Below are 23,404 nucleotides of genomic sequence, written 5' to 3'. Positions count from 1 at the left end.
AATATAAACTGAAGCAGAAATAAACTAGAACTGAACTAGAAATAAACTAGAACTGAACTAGATTAAACTATAACTGAACTAGAACTAGAACCAAACTGAACTTAAACTGATCAAGAACTGAACTAGAGCTAAAGTAAAACTCAACTAGAACTCGACTAGACCTGTACTTGAACTGAACTAGAACTAACTAATACTGAACTAGAACTAACTAAAACTGAACTAAAACTGAACTAGAACTGAACTAGAACTGAACTAGAACTGAACTAGAACTGAACTAGAACTGAACTAGAACTGAACTAGAACTGAACTAGAACTGAACTAGAACTGAACTAGAACTGAACTAGAACTGAACTAGAACTGAACTAGAACTGAACTAGAACTGAACTAGAACTGAACTAGAACTGAACTAGAACTGAACTAGAACTGAACTAGAACTGAACTAGAACTGAACTAGAAAGATAAAGGAAATAACAAAGGGGATGAATATTTCTACAATATTGTCTGATGACGTTAGATTTTTTACTAAGGCCTTGCTAAGGTTGTCTTTTATATATTCAAGATAAAAATGTACATTGATAGAATTGGAAGAAGAGGATGAAGTGGAATATAATATGGATAATTTGTTAGTGTTGCCATATTATACTGATCATAAATGTTTAAAAGATAGCGTTGTATGACATTGTATTATAGATCCCAAGCAGTGGTCGAAAATTTTCGATTATAGGTTAAGAAACATGTTAGTGAAAATGTCCTCTTTTGTTATTAGTGTCTAAATGAAAGTGGTCTAGGCTGCAGATTTTCAACATAATCCAAATCGTATACGAAACCCATGAAACATTGTTATATTTATGAAATAATTTGTAGCAATTTCATAAAAATAAGTACATACAAATTAGAGAAAAATGTTAAGCTTTAAAGCGTGGAAAATTAATTTTCAAAAGAAGTTTTATATATTCTTAAAGCCGGTAAAATATTCTATTTATACAGTTGAATTAGAAATTTAAGGTTATGGAGAAAAAAAGCCTTACAACTTGAAAAAAATGGTCAGACCATTTTCTAGAATTAAACAAAATATTTTTATATTATTTAGCTAATTTTATTTGTTATAATTTTATAAATAAAAAAACAAAATTGCTTACATTTTTTTTTTCAAAAGGAGAATCCATTTTATAAAAATTCCGTTATATATGTAATGTTCAAATAGAATGATCACTTTTCCATTTATTAGCGTTTATGTTTAACACCACGTTTTAATAATTTAAACCATAAATTTAAAACAATTTGCATAAAGATACGAGGCAAAGTTTTAAACATTATCACTTAAGTTTATAAAAAAAAATTAATTCCAGTATATTTTTTTGTCTCAGACAAGAAATTTCAATTAACCAAAAACAACAAATTAAATTAAATAGTCGAAAAATTTTAAACTCCAGACGATGCTATCTATATTTTGAGTATTTCGTTATTGTTTAAAGAGAAATTTCAGTACAAAATTATTGCTTTATTTTTAATAAAAATTTTAAATATAAATGAACGGTTTTTAATATTTTATTTTTGTTAACTTTTTCTTAATAAAATAAGTTTTTATTTTTTGGTTTCACAATTAATAAAATAAACTTAAACTTTAATATTCCTTTTGCAACGTAAGCAACTGAAAAGCTGAAATTAAACTGCAAAACCGCCACATTAACGAGCGGCACATAACCGAACCAGACGACCAGACCGATACCAACAACATGTATTGGAAGAAGTAGTAGACAGTAAATATGTACAAAAAAATAACATAAAAAAACTTAAAATAATGTACCTTATTTTTTGTTGCTGTTATTTTCACAATTCCTCTATACTCTCCCGGTATTTTAAAAGCGCGCTCTTTTACTTAAGAAATCCCAGAGAGTTAGAGAGCGATTGTCAGGAGAATGTTGGTTTGAAAAGGAATAAAGTCGAAGAACAGAATCAAAATCAAAATTGTTACCGACGAAATTCATTTTGTTCGATTATTTTCGTTGGGGGTTTGTTTCAGTGATGTCTATTTTTTGGTTCCAAAAATTTTAGCGCGTTTTTAAGAATAAGAGATAAACATATTTATATACAATATGTTTATCTAAAGACTAGACTATAGATTAGGCTATAAACTAGACTATCGACTGTACCATAAACTAGACTATAGACTAAACTATAAACTAGACGACATTATAGACTAGACTTTAGACTAAACTATAGACTAGACTAAAGACTAGGCTATAGGCTAAACTATAGACTAGACTATAGACTAGACTATAGACTAGACTATAGACTAGACTATAGACTAGACTATAGACTAGACTATAGACTAGACTATAGACTAGACTATAGACTAGACTATAGACTAGACTATAGACTAGACTATAGACTAGACTATAGACTAGACTATAGACTAGACTATAGACTAGACTATTGACTAGACTATAGACTAGACTATAGACTAGAATATAGACTAGACTATAGACTAAACTATAGACTAGACTATAGACTGGACTATAGACTAGACTATAGACTAGACTATAGATTAGACTATAGACTAGACTATAGACTAGACTATAGAATAGACTATAGACTAGACCTATAGCTATTGTTGTTTAAGTGAGATGGAAAGAAATGGAGAATAACAAAGTTACCAACCAGAGAATTTTCGATTCGAATTTAAATGTTTATTGCATTTTCTCGATAAGTCCTTTAGGGAAAACATTAAACAAATGCATCGTTATTTTTGACTTACCTCAAAAAATTATGTTTAAATTTTGTTCACCAATATTTGCTCTTCATAGGTTAAGATTTATTCCAAATATTTTCTGCAAGAAATAAAAAAATAAAAATATTTAGAATATAAATATAAGAGTTTTAATCTACTATGATTTTAATGGATAGATAATTTTGAATATATTAAATCGCAAATAAACGCTAAATTGTCATTATTTAATTTTTAATAGTTTGCTTTATGTCACAGCACTCTCTCAATTTATATGTCGATAAACTGAGAGCGGTATGTTTATCCAAAAAGTATGTGTGCATGTGCAAAATATCACAAAAGTGGGAGCTAACCATTCTCCTTAAGCAAAATACAACAAAACAAACAAGAACGAGAGTACATTGTACATACCGCCTTAAGCTCTTCCTGTAGCTTTAAAATTTATAAAAAAAAGAATATAATAAAAACGAAACAAGAAATTAAGGAATAAAACGAAAAAAAAATATATACATATATACAAAAAGCACACGCAACACCTCGTACATCATTATCACACAAAGAGAGTTGGTAAGGAGGAGAAGAGGAAGATATAGCAGCAGCATCAACATCATCATCATTATTATCGTTGAGGAATACTCGTGGTGTAAGAGTAGTAGTGGTAATGGCAGGCAGATAAAAAATATCATAGTGATTACAGTAATACCTCGATTTACGTGTTTTTTTTTAATAATGTAACCAATTTGAACAAATATTGAAGATATTATATGTAATCAATGTTTTGCGATTCATACCTAATATTTTCTCACGATATAGCTTTTGCTATGAACAAAATGACACACTTAAATCGAGTCATTACTGTTAAGAGACTTTGGTGTAGAATAAAGCAACAGCAGCAGCATTCATCTCCTGAATTTTAAATTATTTCTTTGCATAAAGTAGAAGTTATTGTCCGTCTCTTTGAACACGTCTCATGTCTGTCCTTCGTTTTTATTATTTTTATCATCATCATCTTCATCTAAAGCGTAGTCGTCGTCATCGTCATCACCACGGAGACTTTTGTTCGTTCAATGTTGTATGATGTGTGTCCCCATCATTTATATTTTATATAGTGACATACAAACAAACAAACACTCTCTATATCTGCACATCATACAATATTCTTTTTTTTATTCCTTGTTAATATATACAGATACATTTATGGGTATAAGTAGACTCGATTAGTTGGTCATACTTGAAAGTTTTTGTAGAATACTGCGTGTGAACAGTCAAGTAGAATCGAAAAATACTCCGTTTTGATGGTACTACTAATCTCATCAGATGGTACTACTAATCTCATCAGATAGTACAGTCTTAGATCCAACCTGGAGACGTGAGAAATCTCGGGATTTCATTAAGGCTCAACCCAAATATCTCACCAATGTTAGATATGAAGTGACAGCCAAGAAATCGTTTATAGTTTACACAATAGACTACACTATAGGCCGGACTGTATATATTAGAGATTACACAATAGCAAGACTATAGTGCAGACTATAGATTAGACTGTTGTCCAGACTTAAGACAAGACTGTAGTCTAGTGTGTAGTCATTACTGTAGTCTAGTCTTTAATCTGGATAATAGGACCTGAATAAAGTCGAGGACATACTATAGATTATAGTCAAAACTATAGCGTATACTACAATCCACACTATAGATTAGCATATAGTCAAGGCTATAGAAGATTAGATCATAGTCCATTCAATAGTCTTTAATCCAGACTAAAGATCAAAAATATAGCCTGTAGTATAATCCAGACTATAGACTAGGCTTTATACTATAGTCCGGATCAAAGATTAGACAATAGTCCAAACTATAATCCATTAGAGACCAGATTATAGATCATACTATAGACTAGACTGTAGTCCAAACTACAGACTATATACCAAACTGTAGACTAGATTATAGTACATACTGTAGAATAGACTATAACTATACCCAGAGTATAGACTTGGCAACAGTTCATACTATATACTAACATATAACCAGACAACAGTCGAAACTATAGCCTAACTTGGGTCCGGATTATAGATAAGACAATAATCTAGTCTATAATCCATTAGAGAATACATAGACTAGACTATAGTCCAGACTACTGACTAAACTAGGCTAAAGACTATTGTCCAAACTTTAGTCCAGACTAAAAACTACAATGTATGACCAAAGTAGCCATCTTCGTTCCTGCATTCGCCAAAGTATCATTAATATTGTTGCCGGTTATGTCCCCATGTACTTTAACTCAAATGAAAGGTAATTGTTTAATGTCTCGCCATATTATTAAGAAAAGCCCGGCATTCTTGGACTAGAATGTACACCGATCAGGTTTTAAATGGTGACTTGACTATCAGTATATATTCGTATATCTCTGTTAGATATCTGATAATACCTAATCCAAAATTTCAGCTTGAGTGCTCATATTATTGAGTCTAAAGAAGATTTAGATTTCATCAGTGAAAACATTAAGACCATCAGCATTTAAAGGTTGTGGTAAAGAATAGTCAATGGTTATACAATATTCTATTCACAATGGACCTTTGGGTCTCCCGGTGATATACAATATTCTGGTAGGAGATCGACAAAGTTTGGAACCAGGATCCAAATTTAATTTTCTTTTAAGTTCTCAATAATGCAGCGTCTTTTGCCAGTTATCTAGCAAGAAGCTCTAAAGGTGACCAATTTAACAACGCTTTACTGGGCCTTGTTCTTAAGGCGTCGGTTATGAGAAGGGTTGCTTAAAACTTTCGTAAGAATATTTCCTTTAGATAATTATCCTTAATAGAAGTGAAACTTTTCTTTCCTTGGAATTTTTATTTAGAGGAATTACACTAAGGCCTCTTGGCGCGACAAGATCTAAAGATGAGTAACAGTTACCTCTACTACAACATCATCAGCGTAAGCAACCGATGAAATCTAACTAGGAGTCCATTTATAGTCATTGTTCTCTGTAGCGAGGATAACACACCTACTTGAGAAGTGCCCCATATAGTTTTTTGTTGTATCGCCTAATGAGGATACAACAGTCCGTTGGGAAAGCAAGTTTTTCAGAAAACTCACAGTAGATTGGTCCAAGCCCAAAAAAAGAGGAATTGACAGATTGTCCAGACTATAGACTACACTGCAGAGTAGTCTATAGTCTAGTAGATCATAATTCATAGTACACTACAGTCAAGACTATCCTAAAGTCCATATTATATATTACACTATATTCAAGACGTTTTTGAGCGACTAAAAATTCCTTTAACTACAGCCCTCGTATATATACATACGGCTATAGATACCTACATATTGGTTGTTTGTTTACTTGTATTTTTTTTTTTTTTAATATCTTGCTACAAGTCATTTTATGTGAGTTTGTTTTTTTTTTTCTTGAGGTTGGGTTGATTTCGTTCTTGTTGGTTTTAACATTTTGTCGCTTGAGTTGCGCGGCAAATGTGTTAAATTTGTGCGCGCGCCATTTTTTCCCTTCCAATATTTTGCTGTTGTTGCATATAGCTGTTGCTATTTCGCATATAATTCTTTAAGTTTTTTGTATATACATATGTATGTGTTGTTTGTTGCCTCGTTGCTTTGGTAGTATTTGTTATACCCTTCCTTAACAACTTCCCATTTGTGACAAGCAGCAGTATCCACAGCCAGCATCCTAATATATTTGTTTTAATACTCACACGCACGCACATAATATATTTTTTTTAATATTGAACTTTAGTATCTGTTGGGTACTTAAATCAAAAGTATGTTCAGGAATTGGGGTTTGCAGGAACAATGTTTGAACAAATATTATTAAGAAAATTGAAAGTTTTAGCTTAGGTTCAGGTTAAGAGTCGCCAGTTTCGAAAATCGTGAACATATTCGTGGAAGTCTTATTCTTTATGAACAATATCATGCTTTCTTTATGAAAAATTTCATAAAAAGGACAAATACGAAGAGAAAATTACATGCATTCCGACAGGCACATTTAACGAATACAGGTGAATGTAAAGCTGGGCATTGAAACGACGGGTTAGTTTATCTCTCGGAATCAGATATGCTAAAAGTATATCTCACACTGAACACTGTTTGGAAAATTAGAAGGACCTATGCCCAGGAATCAGAATTTTTCAACATTGGACTCTAATTCCTGTTATAAATCGCTATATAAGATTCCCCTTATTATATCGCTCAATAGGAGCGCACAACAGCAGCCTGGGCTTCTTTAGAATATGACGTGATATGTTCTCTACTTGTCAATGATTAATCGAAGTTTTACTATGCTCTCAAGCACGATCCAAAGGATCAATTGAAGATGAATGTTGGATCAAGTATTAATATCACTGAACTATCACAAACATATTCCAAACATTATTTTATATAGAAAACAACATCAGGAAATAGGTTGCACATTAGACTGGACCATGTGTTCCCAAACATGAAAGTAAAAATAATCACCCTCCTATCGCCAATCATCATTTCACGTGAAACATGTTCCCTTTTCACTTTTTTCGTTCTTGTTGTGAAATTTGTTGATAAAATTTTGTAAACATTGAACAGTTGTTCCATACATAATCAACTATTGTGAATAAATTGTTCACAAAAAGTTCCCTTCGAGTAATGAAATAAATCCAATGAATCGGGAGCAACTTTTTTTGAGTTTTCGTAAAAAAAATTAACTTCCGTCATATACTTTGCTCCGGAATTTCAAAAGATCTAAAAACAATTAAGCTTTTAAGCAATAAATATTCATCAAACAATCTTTTCTGAGATCGTTTATCATTGTTAGAAATATATAGTACCGATATAGTAAAACAAAGTAAAGTCTTTCACAGAAATCAAATAAGTTAAACATTTAATTATTTCTCTTTCTCTCTCACGCAAAATCAAAATTTTCCAAAAAAAGATTCCTAGTGTGGACTGGCACTTAGAATTCTTAAGTTGGAGGTCCACACGCGTTTCACGCGTCTTTCAAAAAAGTAGAATGAATGTATTTGTAAGATGAAAGTTTCAAGCACAAAAGCGTAGAATGCCTTGACGCGTAGAAGGCTTAAAGCAGATTTACTTTTATAAGCTTCACAAGCGCGCACGAACATGTCAGCTGATTTTGACATTTTATATTCCTTATTTAATGCGTATTTATCAATTTCAATAAAATAATAATAAACGTCACAAGCGGCTGACGAAAATTTCAGCTGATTTTGACATAGAAAGAAAACTAAAAATTTTCGCTAAAAAAAGTGGCATGTAACTTTAAGCGTAGAATGTGAAGTAGGTATGAAAAGCGCGTAATGCTTTGACGCGTAGTGTAAAACTTCAGCTTAAGATTTACTAACATATCTCCTGAGTCACTTCCATAATATACTAGTTATTTCGAACCCTGTAAATTGTGGTTCTTTAACAACCAACAAACCTAAAAACAATCGGGGGAAAAACCTGCTGCTAGTTTTTTTATGACAATACCAATCCACAAATACACATAATATAAAATAATAAAAAACGGGCGTACTTGTTGTCGTAGTATTTAACCTTAACAGCGACATCAACATCATCATGGTCGCCAGCATCATCAACCACGGCAACAGCAACAACTATACAACAACATTAATAGTAGCAACATCATCATTACCATCGACCTCGCCAACATCGAGAGAAAACTCGTTGTTGTGCCTCTACTATATATTCGTTATAATTTTAGCAAATATTTAAAGGTTGCCGGTTTTATTCTGGTTCCTGTGTTCACTTATTTTTCCACCTTTTCTTTTAATGTCAAATTCATTCATTATTTTAACTTGTTGTTGTTTGTTTTTTTTTTCGTCTTGTTTGTTGTTGCTGTGACCGTTTGCTGTCTTTTCAACATCTTGTTCACAACAGTTGCCAAGCAACAAATAAAGTTTACGAAATCAAAGCAAAATCCTACGAAGGAAACTTTGGTATGAAGGAATTATAAGGTGAAAAGAAGACAAAAAAAAGTGAAAAAAAGCAAAAGAAGTTAAAATAATGAATTGTTCGAGATTTTCTTTCAAACAAAAAAAAATTGCATTAAATGTGGTTGGAATGTTTAAGAAGTTTGTTAAAGAGGACGAGAGAGAGAGAGAGAGAGTAAAAAAGTTTTTGTACATTCATTTAAATCTCTCTCGCCTAAACTAAAGTTTTGAGTAGAGTTAACGATTGTTGCTTTAATTTAAATGAATTCCACCCCAAAAAAATATTTTTATTAAAAAAAAAATGGAAAAAATAATTTACGGGTTAATGTTCGATTTACTTGGAATTTTTGTTTTTTTTATTATTTCTTTATTTACGACCATTTAGAGACAAATTAGAGAAGAGCATGTTTAGCAATGGCTGTTGCTTTAAGTTTAAAAAAATAAATTATGAGTTTTTTTTCCTTTTTTTGTTTTTTTATGTAAATAAAACTTTAGAAACTTAATTACATAACAAAACATTCAATGAAATCTTAAGAATAGATAAGATAAGAAAGACATAAGAGAAACAAAAAAATTCAAAGGGAAAAAGAAATGCATTTATGTACATAAATTATATATGTTTGTATTTTGCAGCTCTTCTCAATGTACTTACCTATGTATGTACTTGTATATAGGGAAATAGTTATTTAATACTTATTAGATCAATGAAAGCAAATTTATATTTAAAAGTACATATGTATGTAGTTTTGTAGGAATAGGGTTTTTGAGAAACCTTTTTAAAATCGCAAAGAAATGGTAGGACTTAGCAAAAGTTAAAAATGGTACTTTTTGGAAAAGTAGTCACCCCTATTTTACATTTCGATTACGTTTACGCATTCAGTTACGCAATGATCGAAAAAAGGTATTCCAACTAAAAACTTAATCGTTAGAAAAAGAAGAAGCAATTCCATTTCGTTTCAATGCTTTACGATTGTGCTTATTCTATATTTCGATCGTAATTACGTTTTTGTAAGTTGTTGTTGTTAGGGTTCTATAAACTGACTTTCGAATAATCGAACAATCGACTTTTTGTCGAAAAAAGTCGAAAAGTCGATGTCGACTATTTTGTTCCAAAAAAGTCGATAACTCGACTGTTGTCTGTGAAAAAAGTCGAAAAGTCGACTTTGGAAATAAAAGTCGAAAAGTCCAAAAAAGTCAAAAATAGTCGAAAAGTCGGAAGAAGTCAAAAATAGTCGAAAAGTCAGTAAAAGTCAAAAAATCGACTATTTACAAAATACTAAAAGTCGAAAAGTCGACTTTTAACTAAATGCAAAAAGTTGAAAAGTCGACATGATAAAACTATATAGTGACACAGTAGTAGGGAATGTAAAGTTTTTATGTTCATAAAAACGACACTAAATCGCTCAAGAGCTTAAAGAGAATTTGCACGAAAATTCTTAGAACTTTCATGGTTATAATGACAGTTCACTTTTCTATAAGAACTAGATTTTGTAAAAATGTCAAAGATTTCAAAGACAATTTAAGCCCAGCAAAAGGAACTTCAAAACAAGTAACAAATGTGTATAATTTACTCCATGAAAGTGCAAAAAAATACATGAAAAAGTGATGATTTTAACACAGAAACGTAACCTAATTTAATATAAAGGATTATATGAGAATCACAAAGAGTTAAAAGACGAATGCATCGGCAGTTACCCCCATAATTCAAACTATATACATAAGTTAGACAAGAATGGCGGCTAGATCCAACTCTTAACTCTACGAACCAAGAGTTACGGAATTCAAGGAGACATCATTTGTTCAGCTGATTATTGTTGATAATTTGTTATACATAGACTCGTATAAATTTTGACAAGGTACCAGTGATCAACTGCTGGTTAAGTATACCATACTACGAATTATTACTGTCGGATTTATGACAAGAGGCATATTAAGAACTGGTTTAACAGCCGGTCAAGGACAGTGAACTCCAGCAATAACTATAACGTTTAGATAGAAAGACGTAAAAAAAAGTAGTGACTAGACAGAGCACTGAAAAACTTTTAAGAATCTCGATATGAACACCTTGTAAAGGTCCTCGATCCTCCCACTTCACTAAAGAACTAACACCTATATTCATAAATGCTTTATAAAGTTATTGATGGTTTATTGTAAGAATTTTATATGGAATATGTGCGTAATAAATCTAAAATAAAAGACATATATTTATAAATACGGGGGTAAATAATAAAATCTACAAAAGTACAAGACGCATTACTAAAACGACTGATACGGACCTTAAGTTAACCTTTATTGAGGGAAAGGGATTACTAAAGAGGTTGGAATGTTTTTAGGAAATTCTTATCTTCCTTCTTCGTTTTCCGGAAAATAAAACGCAAAATTATATATATTTTTTTTAAATTAAGTAGTACAATAATAATTTTCAAGTATTCTATACTTAAGGACTGATATTCGATGCAGTAATTGACGGATCAGTTAGATATCGGAATGAAGGTCTTTGCCAAGTAAATATGTGTATTGTTATACCCTACACCACTATAGTGGGGAGGGTATTATGCGTTTGTGCTGAAGTTTGTAACACCCAAAAATATTGGTCCTAGACCCACCTTATTGTATACCAATCACCTCAGAATCACTTTCTGATTCGATTTAGCTATGTCCGTCCGTCTGTCTGTCTGTCTGTGTGTTCATGTAAACCTTGTACGCACGCTACAGGTCGCAATTTTCAAGATAATTTGATGAAATTTGGCACATACTCTTTTTTTGGTTCAAGGACGATCGCTATTGAAAATGGTTGAAATCGGAACATTATTTCTCCTAGCCCCCATACAACCGTACCCCCCGAATCGGGCCTTTAGGCTCATAAGTACGTTAAATGTTTTATAATGTCAACGAAAATCAGCAAAAATTAGTTTTACAGAACAATAATTCACAATACTAATTTTTATTGTGATCGGGCCTCATTTGATTCTAGCCCCCATACAGTCTCCCCTTCAGAAAATGACTTGAAGGTCAAAAAAAAAAAATCTAAATAAATGACTTTGTAGTAGACGTAAATTCATCTACCAAAATTTATAAGGATAGGTCCATATTTACCCCTTCTCCCCTATCAGCCCTCTTGTAGAAAATATGTCTTTTTTGTCAACAATAAGTAAAAATATTCCACAATAAAACAAATTAAATGCTTTATTTAAAAAAAATTCAAAATTTTAACATACTGACTGGTGTAGGGTATCATATGGTCGGCAATGTTCGACTATAAATTCATACTTATTTTCATTATGTTTTACTATGTAATGACAAAAAAATACATGATTTTTAAAAAAAAATATATTCATGGGATTATGGACGAATTTTGAAAGCAAGACTTGCAAAGATTTACCTTCCGAAGATATCTAGAATCTTTGCCATCCATAAAGATTTAGAAGCGAATATCAATGTGTAAGTTAACTCAGTTGCGTCTTTAGGATGGGTTTCTTAAGTCTTAACTTGCTGTTAGATTAAACTCGGAACAAATTTAGGCGAACTTAAATCGATGATTGTGTTTTTTTAGTTGTGATTTTAAGATCAATTAACTTTTTAAATATTGCCAACTTTTCAGTCAAAAAATTAAACAATAAACCCGCCCTTAAACTAACAATTTTGATAAAACTATTCGATAATTTAATAAAAAACCAATAAAATATTTTTTTGTAATCAAATTTTCTATTTTATTTATAAAATAAACATATACAACACAAATAAAAACAAAGAATCAAATTTAACACATGCAGGTGGCAAGAGAAAAAATTATAAATAAATGCAGAAAAACAAAAAAATTAAATTCAATTTTTAATCTGGCAAAATTCAAGTTTATATTTCTTTTTTTGATAAGTTATTTAATAAAGAAAATTTATAAAACATATTTTGTAAATTCAAATAAAAAACAAAACTTATTTTTCTTAAAAGAGAAAACAAATAAAACATATTTCATTGTATATATTTGCAGAAATCTAAAATAAAATTATATTAAGTTCATTTTCATTCATTTCATTTGAATTTTACTATAAATTTGTATATCAATCTGTTTGCCCCATGTCTATATTGAACAAATATTTATCACGGCACAGTTTTTCGTTTATGTTAATGCATAGGGGTAACGAAATACTGAAATTACTGAAATAATGCTAAATTTTATAAAAATTAAATGCAAATTTTGTAAATAAACACTAATTTCACTAAAACTAAAACTGTTTAGATAACACTGTCATAACGACGCTATAACGCTAATAAATGCGGTCTTTATCTGCTAATTTTTTATCATGATAACAATTTTAAAGTTTAGCATAATAAATATTTGTCTAATATAGACAAGGGGTAAGGAAGATTTTTATTTAAAAAAAAGTATTACTTATTAGAGATTTATTACTCTTAAATAGTTAACAAAAAACTTATTCAATAGTGTATTACAAATTTTAATTGCAATTCAAGTGATTTATTACCAAATGTATTAGTAGTTCCACAAATAGTTCTAAAACGTACAATTGTTCTATCTTGGTATTGAGATCAATGTTAGGTAAATTTGTCAAAATTATACTTTTTCGAAACAATTAGATCATCAAAAGTACAAAGATACACTAATGAGAGATCAGTGTTTGGCAAATGTTTTAAAATTATACTTTTTCGGAATAATTGGATCTTCAAAAGTACAAAAATACACCAATGAGAGATCAGTGGCAAAAAGTTGGCAAATTTATTGCAATTGTACTTTTTTGGTACAATTCGATCTTCAAAAGTACAATGGTACACCAATTACCCATTTCTTTCTATGTTAAACTTATTTCCTTATCAAAAAAAATAATCTAAAATTGTACTTCTGACATAAAGTTCAAAAGGACTAACGACGACTTCGAGCAAATTTTTACTAAACTATAAAACAAAAAAACTTTTTTCATATTGTTAAGAAACTTGAAAGATATTGCAATCAGATAAGCAATAATAACAAAAAGAATAATTTTAATGTTTAAAGATTCATTTACTAAACATTGGATTAGTCTAACTAGAAGCTAGTCTGAAGAGGGGCATACGTACCAGAACTTCTAAATTGTACAAAACACCATATAAAAGTTTATTTTTTTAATCCAATTTCACCAAATCTATATTTATGTAAATTTATATTAAAGATGATTTCTTTAGTTAGTAAACTAATTAATAGTTAGATGTATCAATAAGGGCGGGTTTCTCACTACTCAGTTAAACTAGGCTTAACTTGCTGTTAGATTAAACTCGGAGCAAATTTAGACGGACTTTAATCGATGACTGTGTTTTTCAGTTTTGGATTTAATACCCTATTTACATATACACAAAATCGGGTACTTACGAGATTTCGAGCCAAATCTAGTTGATTTTAACTAGATTTCTCATACTAAACAAAATCTACTTTGTAACTAGATTTCGTTAAAATCTACTCAAAATCTAATAGTTTTTAGTGATGCAACTCTGTTTTTCCTGAATAATATCAAAAAATACGACGCTGAAAGAAAAAATGAAGAAAAAACAAAGCAAAACAAGCAAACAACAATTAAAATGTCGACAAAATTTTAATAAATTGAAAAACATAAATGAAAACTTTATTTAAAATAAAAGGTAATGTTATATTTCAATATCTAATTTTTTGTTATAAATAAAATATTAATAAATATTTCATTTTTCCTTCTTATTTTTAATATCAAACACAATTACAAGAAATATTAAAAAAAATGAAATCTTCCTAAATGCCACAAAAAATATTATGTGTAAACGGTTTAGATTTTAAAAAAAATTTTAAACGAAATCTACTAGATTTCGTGTATGTGTAAATGGGGTATAAGTTCAGTTAACTTTGTTAGTATTGCTTTTCACTCAAAAACATAAACAATGAACAGCTGTTTTTTTTTGCAAATAAAATGTTAAATAAACATTTAAAACAAAAATAAATAAAAACAAATCAGAAAATTGCAATTTACTTAAATGTTAAGCTTTTGTTGTTTCGAAATCATTGTTTTATTGTTTTTGTTGTGTTTTCTCACTTATAACCTAAGTTTAATTGGCCAATAACACTCAGTTAAACTAAGATTATAAGTAACGTTACTGTTTACTGAAAAACACAAAACATATATTATATTATAACATTATATTATCTGAAAAACCCGCCCATGTTAGATATAGTTCATTGGCTAGGCTATCCCTAGTCAAACTATACTATAGGTTAGTTATTAGACTAGTCAATAAATAAGACCGTTTAGTCAATCACCCCCTATTCTGCATTTTATTTGAATAGGATTGAGTATAGTGCTTATTAGACTAGTCAATAGGGGGTCTTTTGTCTCTTTTTGAACTAGAGCATAGAATAGACTATAAACTACTCATTAGATTGTCTAACCCAAAATTTTCTAGAATTTCAAGACAATTCTTTTATAATTTTTGATAGGGACATTGATTTTAAATGTATGGGCGGGTTTCTTACTATTCAGTTAAACTAAGTTTAACTTGCTGTTAGATTAAACACGGAACAAATTTAGGCGGACTTTAACTGATGATTGTGTTTTTCAGTTATGGATTTAAGTTCAGTTAACTTTGCCAACTTTTCACTCAAAAACATAAACAATGAACAGCTGTTTTTTTTGCAAAATATACTTTTGTAAAATGAAAAATTTTGTTAAAATGTTAAATAAACATTTAAAACAATAATAAATAAAACAAAACAAATCAGAAAATTGCAATTTACTTAAAATATTTAGTTTTTGTTCTTCTAAAATCATTGTTTTATTGTTTTTGTTAATTGTGTTTTCTCACTTATAACTTAGGTTTAATTGGCCAATTACACTCAGTTAAACTAAGATAATAAGTACTGTTACTGTTTACTGAAAAACACAAAACATATATAAAACTAGGTTTAAACAAAGAATGTGGATTATCTTTATCTGAAAAACCCGCCCTTAATAAATTTTTGAAAGTTTCGTAACTGGATGGAGAAAACGTATTCGAAATGCAGAATAGCGTTTAGTATATTGTGTTTGTTAGACTAGTCAATAGACGGTCTTTTGTCTCTCTTTGTACTAGAGGATAGAGTAGACTAGTCATTAGATTGTCTAACCCTGTAGAACAGTCCAAAATTTTCTAGAATTTTAAAATAATTCTTTTATAATTTTGATTGATTGATTTTAATTGTAAGAGTGTAAAATTTTGCAAGAACGTGTGTTTTCATAGAGTGCATCATAATCAATCAAATAGTAGATTTTGTCTATACCTACGCTACTCTATAGATAATAAAGATACCAACAGTTTTTTTGCTCACCTGAAAACCTGTCATTTATTTTTGTCGAAGGAACGACAAATATAATTAATAATTAATTTTAGAATGGTTGATACAGCTGTTGCTGAGTTGACAATCTTCGGCCGATTAAGAATAGGCTTGTCTCAGACTGGAAATCCAATTCTCGTAGAAACGATACAAATGTTTAATTCCATTTGCCAGTTCTGATTGAGACCAATGATTTTTGTAACAAATTTAGTTGACATTCTTTCTAAGGAAATGTTTCAAAACTAGTTCTTTAAATAATGATTTTTGTTCGAATTTATCACTCTCAGAACTAGTTCCAAAAATGCTTTAAGAGAATATATCTAAAAAAATGTTACAGTAGAAGAAAAAACGATTTATATTGAAGAACTTGTTCATTGCCCACGAGTACGCTATAGACTAAATGTTCTTTAACACAGCTTGTGGACAAGAATCATATCTTCTGATGAGCAATATTTAAGAACACAATATCTCAAAAAAATTATGTTATGGAAAAAATTCTGAGACCAATTAGGATTTCTTTTTTATAGAATACACCGGTGCCCCATTTAATGATTATTTCAAATGAAAATTATGGGTCAATTGTGGATGGAAACAAAACTTCTGGATAAAATTTTTATTAAAATTCAATTTGTGAAAAAAAAATAAGAATATGAATTCAGAAGTCAAATGTATATTTTAGAGTATAACAGACATAGGGTCTTAGTATATAATACCCCCTTATATTTCAAGTTTATACCTTTACTTTAAATCCGACAAATTGGATTTTCGGAAACAAATTTTGCATCTCGCTCGCACTAATGTATAACTGTTCAAAGTTATATGTTGTCTACATTAAACTCGTGCTTTCGTATCAGCTCAAGTGAGGTTATGTTTTATTGGTGGAGACCATAGAATACTCAATCGTTTATACCCTAGTGGAGACGATTAAAACTCAACTGTTTAGACCCGGGTGAAGACCATTAAACCTCAATTGTTTATACCCTAGTGGAAACCATTAAAACTCTTAAACTTTACTGGTAGAGTACCATTTAAAACTTAAATTTTACTTAATTGTTTAAAGACTTCCAAAATATGAAGATATAGATCGACTTGGAGGATTTCCTTTAAAGCAACATGGGATACTATAACATTTTGCTATGGTGGGTTTCTTAATACTCAGTTAAACTAGGCTTAACTTGCTGTTAGATTAAACTCGGAACAAATCTAGGCGGACTTTAACCGATGATTGTGTTTTTCAGTTATGGATTTAAGATCAGTTAACTGTGTTAGTATTGCCAACCTTTCACTAATAAATATAAACAATAAACAGCTGTTTTTTTTTGCAAATAAAACTATTGTAAAATGAGAAATTTTCGGAAAAATTAAAATAAACGTTATAAACGTGTGTTTAACAACTACAAACTATTCATCCCCTATCGCTAATCATCATTTCATGTGAAATATGTTCCCTTTTCACTTTTTTCGTTCACTAACATTTTTGTCGTGAAATTTGTTGATTTTGTAAACATTTAACACCTGTTCCATACAAAATCTACTATTAACTTACTACTACAACTACTACAACGCAAGTTCACGATAGCAATTTTCCCTTCGAGGGAAATGAAAATTTCAAGGGAACAAATTTTCACTTCTATAATCGGTAGGGGTGACAGAAATCAAGAAAATAAAAAAGAAAAGAGATTTGCCTATCTACTGCGTGCCTTCGAATTCATTTCAAAAGAACAAAATTATGAATTTATATACTTCATATAGGAACAATGCTTTAAACCCGTAGTTACAGTTAAAAGATAAAAATATAGTCAAATGACTGCAACTACCACCTAATTCGATTCACGCTCCCAAATTACCGAAATCATAAATGGCCAAAGATTGTCAATAGCTGTAGCAACTAAAAGGTCTTTCCACAGGAAAGAATTTTCAGCCACCGTCTAAGAAAAAACTTTGGTCCATCAAAAACAAAACTTTCATTACTAATTCGCTCTTTTATTTCTTATACTAAACTTCAAAGCTTCTATTATTTCAATTCAAAGATATTGAGATTTTAATGGAACAGTTCATTATAGAGATCATAAGAAACACATTATGTATACAAGAGATCGTTTTCTGGCTTTGTTTCTATAATTCTGACCTCTAGAAGTGATATCTCTTTAAAAGAATGTTTAAAAACTTGATAAATTTTCCAAACTTAAAACTATTTAAAATAAAAAAAAGTAAAGAAATTTAAAATTTTAAAAAAAAAGTAAAAAAAAAAAACTTAAAAAACATAATGCAATGAAGTTTTGGTAAAAAAATCTTACTTAAGTTATGTACTTTAACTATTTGTTTAAGGCGGAAGTATAGTAGAGTTAAAAATATAAGAATAAGATAACTATTTAACATGACGTTTTAGGGCATACATTCGTCGTGTTGTGTAAAAAGGTTGAAAATCTATAATCTCATTGGAAGAGTTATATATTTTCTCTTTACGCTTTGGCGTTGATTGTTTTGACGTTTTGGTAATAGCTGCATATGTTGAAGGGTCCGGTGGATTAGTTACTGCAGATTCGCTAGACGTATTAGACGTATTTAAATCATCATTTTCATGTTCTGATTTAATAAAACGTTGTAAAAAATTGATTCTTTTAGCTTGTTTATTACTACTACTACTGCTGCTGCTACTGATGGTGACACTAGAAACATCATCTCCTGAATCACTTTGGGTTTTATTTAATATTATTTCTTTACTATAAATCGAATTTTTATTACAATGGTTTCTGTTTAAAACCGGCCAATTTTCTGGCTTATCAAAAACATTTTCATCATCATCTGATATTGGTTTCCAACGTGGTATATCTTCGGCTGTTTCAAATGAATCAGCATTATGTTTCTCACTGCTAATTGAACTATTCAATGACAATAAAGCTGTATCCTCTAGTAATTTATGATATTGCTGTAAACGTTTAGCCTTAAGCTGGATCGTAGGTGATGTATTGCTAACTTGTGAAGCTGTAGAAAACGAATCACTATTATCTCCTGCCGTACTAAATATATTATTTAAAGATGAAGTTGTGCTAACAAATGAAGTATTACAACTAGTTTCTGGTTCAGAAACTGAAGAATCATTAGGATTATTTTTAAACTGGCTTGAGTTGCTATTATTGCAACTATCAAAACCCGATGAAGTATCCGATACTTTTTCCTTTAATTTAAAAACATTATCATCAAAGAACAAAGCGACTTTTCTACGACCATTCTGTACAAGTTTTATTTTATTTTCTACCGGATATGTTGCCATAGTTACTTTTTGATTCAGTGGCTGTTCAACACTTACACCCATTCCACAGTAACGCATCATGCCAATTGTTTCCTGTTCAATTTTCTTATTATTATCCCAATCATCGATGGTGGGTTGTTCACCTACCGTTTTAGTGCTAGCCATACGTTGTACTTGTTGTATTGCATGCAACTTTCCATTTAGTTTCGCCGTGGATTTTCTATGTTCTTTACTATCAGTCTTTCTGTTGGCCGCATATTCTGTATGAGTTTTAGGTCTTGGATAACTATTATATTGTGGTTCCGATAGCATTCCATATATGAAGTCATGATGTGGTTGCAAGTTAACCACTTCTTCTTCGAAGTCGGTTGTGGGTATCCAAGGCATTTTTATTGCGAGGTTATTTCAAAATTTTCTTATAAAGGACTGTAATAAAATATAGTTTAATAGTTTCTCTTTTTCTCTTATTATGAAAAATAGACAACAAAACGAAACATATTTCTTTAAGAATTTTATTCTTCTCAGCGGACTTCATATTTATATATGAACTCACAACTTATAAGAATTGGGACAAGCTTTTACATTATATTCTACTTATGTATGTCGAGTTAGGTCGAAGCTTACAAACTTTATCTCTGGAAATGAGGTTGTGGGAGAAAGGATAGAGGAAGTAGTATTTGTGGACATTTGATTTAAACCTATTCACATCGAAAGTAACGGAAAATACTTCTGCAGGAAATTTGTTCCACATACAAACAGTTCAGCTGAAGAATGAACGTGTCCGCTGAAAATCTATAATCTTGATGCAGTCGCGTGCTGCTTAAGAATATACGAGTATTGGGAACGAGTTCCCCAATATCAGAGGAACACATTCCAGTATCGATAGAACAGTGAAATACACACCACGTTGCGACAGTGCTTCAAAAAATTAATAGATTTGGATACCCTACTGTCACCGAAAAGTACCTTCGCCCTCTTTGTACCCGGTCGAGTAGCTCTAAAATAGACATCGAAGCTCCGGCCCTACAAGTGAGTTGTATTCTATTTTCGGTCGGATATAAGTGGTGTAAATAGTGAGAAGATCAGATGGTGTCAAGTATGTCTTACACCATTTTAAAAAGACGAGACACTTGAATGCTTCTTTCGACAGTTGTAACTTTCGGTCTACACTAGGAAACTTTTGATTTTGCGTAAGAAAGAGAAAGAATATCATTCATCTCTATCGCGGTACCAAGTTTCTCGTACTCGGAAACTTGTTTTGATTTGTTATTCTTCTCATTTGTACAAGTTTCTATGTGTGGACATTAAGGAAACTTCAAAAGAAAATTAACCCCAATCAAAGATTTTAATCAGGTCGTGATTAAGCAATTCATTCATATTGCGCCTCATTGCCCCTATCTCTAGAGGGCTTGGTCTATAATTGACTAAATAGGAACTGGCAGATATTACTGTCACCGGAAAGAGTAAATAGAGTTGAAAGTTTGACATAGAATACTATTCATAACGATATGAATGAGAATGAGGGTAGAAGAAAGAATAGAGTCTTGAGTTATACCTGAATTATTCTTGAACTCGTTTGATGAAAACCCATCTTAAACAACTCGTATAGTGCGATCTATGAGAAATTTCGCTTTTTTGCTACAATTTGATCTTCGACAAAAACTGCTTATTAGCCAGTCCAAGAACCAATCTATTGACTAAATGGTGTATTGACTTGTCTAATGACTAATCTATTTTTAAGTACTTTTAACTAGACGTTTAAAGTATTTCATAATTAGTAATTGTACTAGTACAAAATATTTATATATTTGTTTGTAATTGTTTTGCTATAGACTTGTCCCTTGTCTATTCTAGAGAATAGCTTGTTGTCTTGTCAATGGATTAGTACATTGACTAATGTACAACAAATATGGATTAGTTTGAGTGAAAATGTCGGCTCGAAATGCTTTTGTACAACATTGATATAATGGTATACGCACAATTAGGACGAATGAAACACAATCAAATTATTCGTACTCCGAATTCGTTTCAAAATTTGTTTGTTCGAAATTGAAAAAAGTAAGAAAAAGGGACAAAAATTAATATATTTGGTTTGTTTTTTAACTTTATTTCGGAATATTTTTACTTTTTTGGCAAAAAAAGAGATTGATTGAAGTGGGCTCAAAGGGAAGTAGGGCAAAATATGGCCCTATCCTTAAAAATGTTAGTAGGGGGAGTTAAGTCTTCTTTAATATTATTTATGTAGAATTTAAGTGTTATTAGTGTTTGTAAGTGAATTTTGACCTTTAAGTCATTTTCTGAAGGGGAGTTTGTATGGGGGATAGGGTCAAATTAACCATTGGGCCAAGAGAAGCGTGTGTGCCAAATTTCATCCAATTACCTTGAAAATTGCGGCCTGTACCTTTCGCACAAGGTTTACATGGACAGCCAGCCGGACGAACGGACATAGCTTAATCGACTCAGAAAATGATTCTAAGCCGATTGGTATACTTTAAGGTGGGTATAGGACGAATATTTTTGTATGTTACAAACATCAGCACAAACCCAATATACCCTCCCCACTAAAGTGGTGTAGGGTATAATTAGATCGGGGCTGTCTCCTGGAACTGTTAGGTACGTAGTTATTATATTGTAAATTTGGATAAATTTTGTTTTGTCTAGATTAATATAATTAAAAGTTTGATTAAACTGTTACTGAGTTAATGTGAATCGGATTTACCGTAATGTGTTCGGCATGTGGTTAGGGACCCATTGATATCCACCACGTACCGAGTTTTTTTCATACAAAATTTCTATTATAAACCATCAATAACTTTAATTGGTATACGAAAGTAAAAGGTTATGAAGTTTGCGAACAACAATTTGTTTCGTCCTAAATAATTTTATTAAACGGATGATTAATAATGTAGTTAAAATAGTTTTTCAATTGCAACGTGCACTAGACATGATTTCAACACATGTTCTCTTTAACAACTAAGCAATCTATCCCGTATTAAATGAAATTATTATTTTCTGTAAAAAAAAACTTTCAACTACAACTTATTTAAAAAAAATCTTAAAAAAAACAGTTTCATTTTGTTTTAACAAAGTTTTATACAGAAATGAAATTTAATTTTATTTTTTTTTTACAAAATAACTGTAAAACTTACGGTGCTTGCTTAATTCTGTCCTCAAATTGTATTTGTTTGTTTCTTGTTGTAACCACTTTTCGTCGAATATTTTTTATCACAATCTAAAAATTAAACATTTTCTTTGTTTAAAACTTGTTCATTAAAAAATTGCTTAGCTTTGCACTTACATTTATTTTCACAAAAATTTGACCTGTTTTAAAATGTATTTAATAACAAAATTAATATTAATTTGTATTTGTAATAAACTTTATAAATTTAACATTTTATTGTGCGCCTTCTGCGACCAAAAGACAATAAAAAAAACAAACGCACCAAAAGCAAAGTGATCATTGTTGTTGCTGTTTTATTGCAAATTTTCTTGTTTTTTTTACAGTGTTGTATATTTGAGTATGTAAACAGAGATGCCGTCAGTTTTTTAAGTGATTTTTTTTGGTAGGGAACAGTTCAATGTATCAAAGTGTTTTACTTCTACGTTCCCATATAATCATGTTTTTTTAAGTTTTTTGTTAGGAATACAAAAGTTTAAAAAAAAACACAACAAAATTATGTTTTTTAGCTTTGAAATATTTTTCTGGCTAAAAAATTTACTTTTAAAAATCAAGAAATTTAAAAATATTTGATTTAAATCTTCTTATATCGAAAGTGACAGGAATACCTCTGCAGGAAGTTTATTCCACATACGAATATTGCGGCTGAAGAATGAATTTTCCCTATAGTATGTTGTGCGGTCCACTGGCCAATCTACCACAAATGATTGTGTTCTTGAAGAAAGCCGTGTGTTAACCAATAATATACAGTTATCGGGAACAAGTTCACTAATTTCAAAGGAATACATTCCATTGTTGTATCCATAGAACTGTGAAATACACCCCTCTTTGCGACTGTGCTCCACTGAATAGAATTGGATACCCTACTGTCACCGAAATTGACTTCGAAGCTCCTATTCATATATGACAGCTGTATTCCATTTTCGGTCGGATATATGTGGTGTAAATAGTAAGAAGATCAGATGTAGTGAAGTATGTCTTACACCGTCACAAA

General features: G+C 30.5%; 2 protein-coding genes across 4 annotated transcripts in view; both read right to left on the bottom strand.

The window, feature by feature from the left end:
• LOC111687874 (serine/threonine-protein kinase grp) overlaps window positions 1-23,404 on the bottom strand; it is a 70,216-nt gene that overhangs the window by 45,511 nt on the left and 1,301 nt on the right. The window contains exon 2 of one of the 2 annotated variants that reach the window (XM_046949024.1): window positions 2,759-2,831. The gene's annotated coding sequence lies outside the window, so the exon portion shown is untranslated. Of the gene's footprint in view, window positions 1-1,139; window positions 1,714-2,758; window positions 2,832-23,404 lie in introns of those variants that run through there. The other variant, XM_046949033.1, reaches the window with a different exon arrangement.
• LOC111675372 (suppressor protein SRP40) lies at window positions 15,512-22,678 on the bottom strand. 2 transcript variants are annotated; one of them, XM_046949040.1, is made up of 4 exons: window positions 22,531-22,678; window positions 22,382-22,464; window positions 19,380-19,658; window positions 15,512-19,325 (listed from the first exon to the last, which is right to left on the bottom strand). In XM_046949040.1, the coding sequence occupies exons 3-4, from the start codon at window positions 19,617-19,619 to the stop codon at window positions 18,348-18,350; spliced, it is 1,218 nt and encodes a 405-aa protein (XP_046804996.1). In that variant the 5' UTR covers window positions 19,620-19,658; window positions 22,382-22,464; window positions 22,531-22,678; the 3' UTR covers window positions 15,512-18,347. The 2 variants fall into 2 exon arrangements, with proteins under 2 accessions (XP_046804996.1, XP_023291893.2); XM_023436125.2 differs by having other exon boundaries at window positions 15,512-19,658.

This window comes from Lucilia cuprina, chromosome 2 (genome assembly GCF_022045245.1).
Source record: "Lucilia cuprina isolate Lc7/37 chromosome 2, ASM2204524v1, whole genome shotgun sequence".
In the NCBI taxonomy this organism is placed as follows: Eukaryota; Metazoa; Arthropoda; class Insecta; order Diptera; family Calliphoridae; genus Lucilia; species Lucilia cuprina.
Note: the sequence above shows the minus strand (reverse complement) of the source record. Positions and strands in the feature narration are given on the sequence as shown.

Excerpts from the sequence above, each read along its gene's own strand:
- LOC111675372 (XM_023436125.2), bottom strand. The coding sequence starts at position 19,619 with ATGCCTTGGATACCCACAACCGACTTCGAAGAAGAAGTGGTTAACTTG.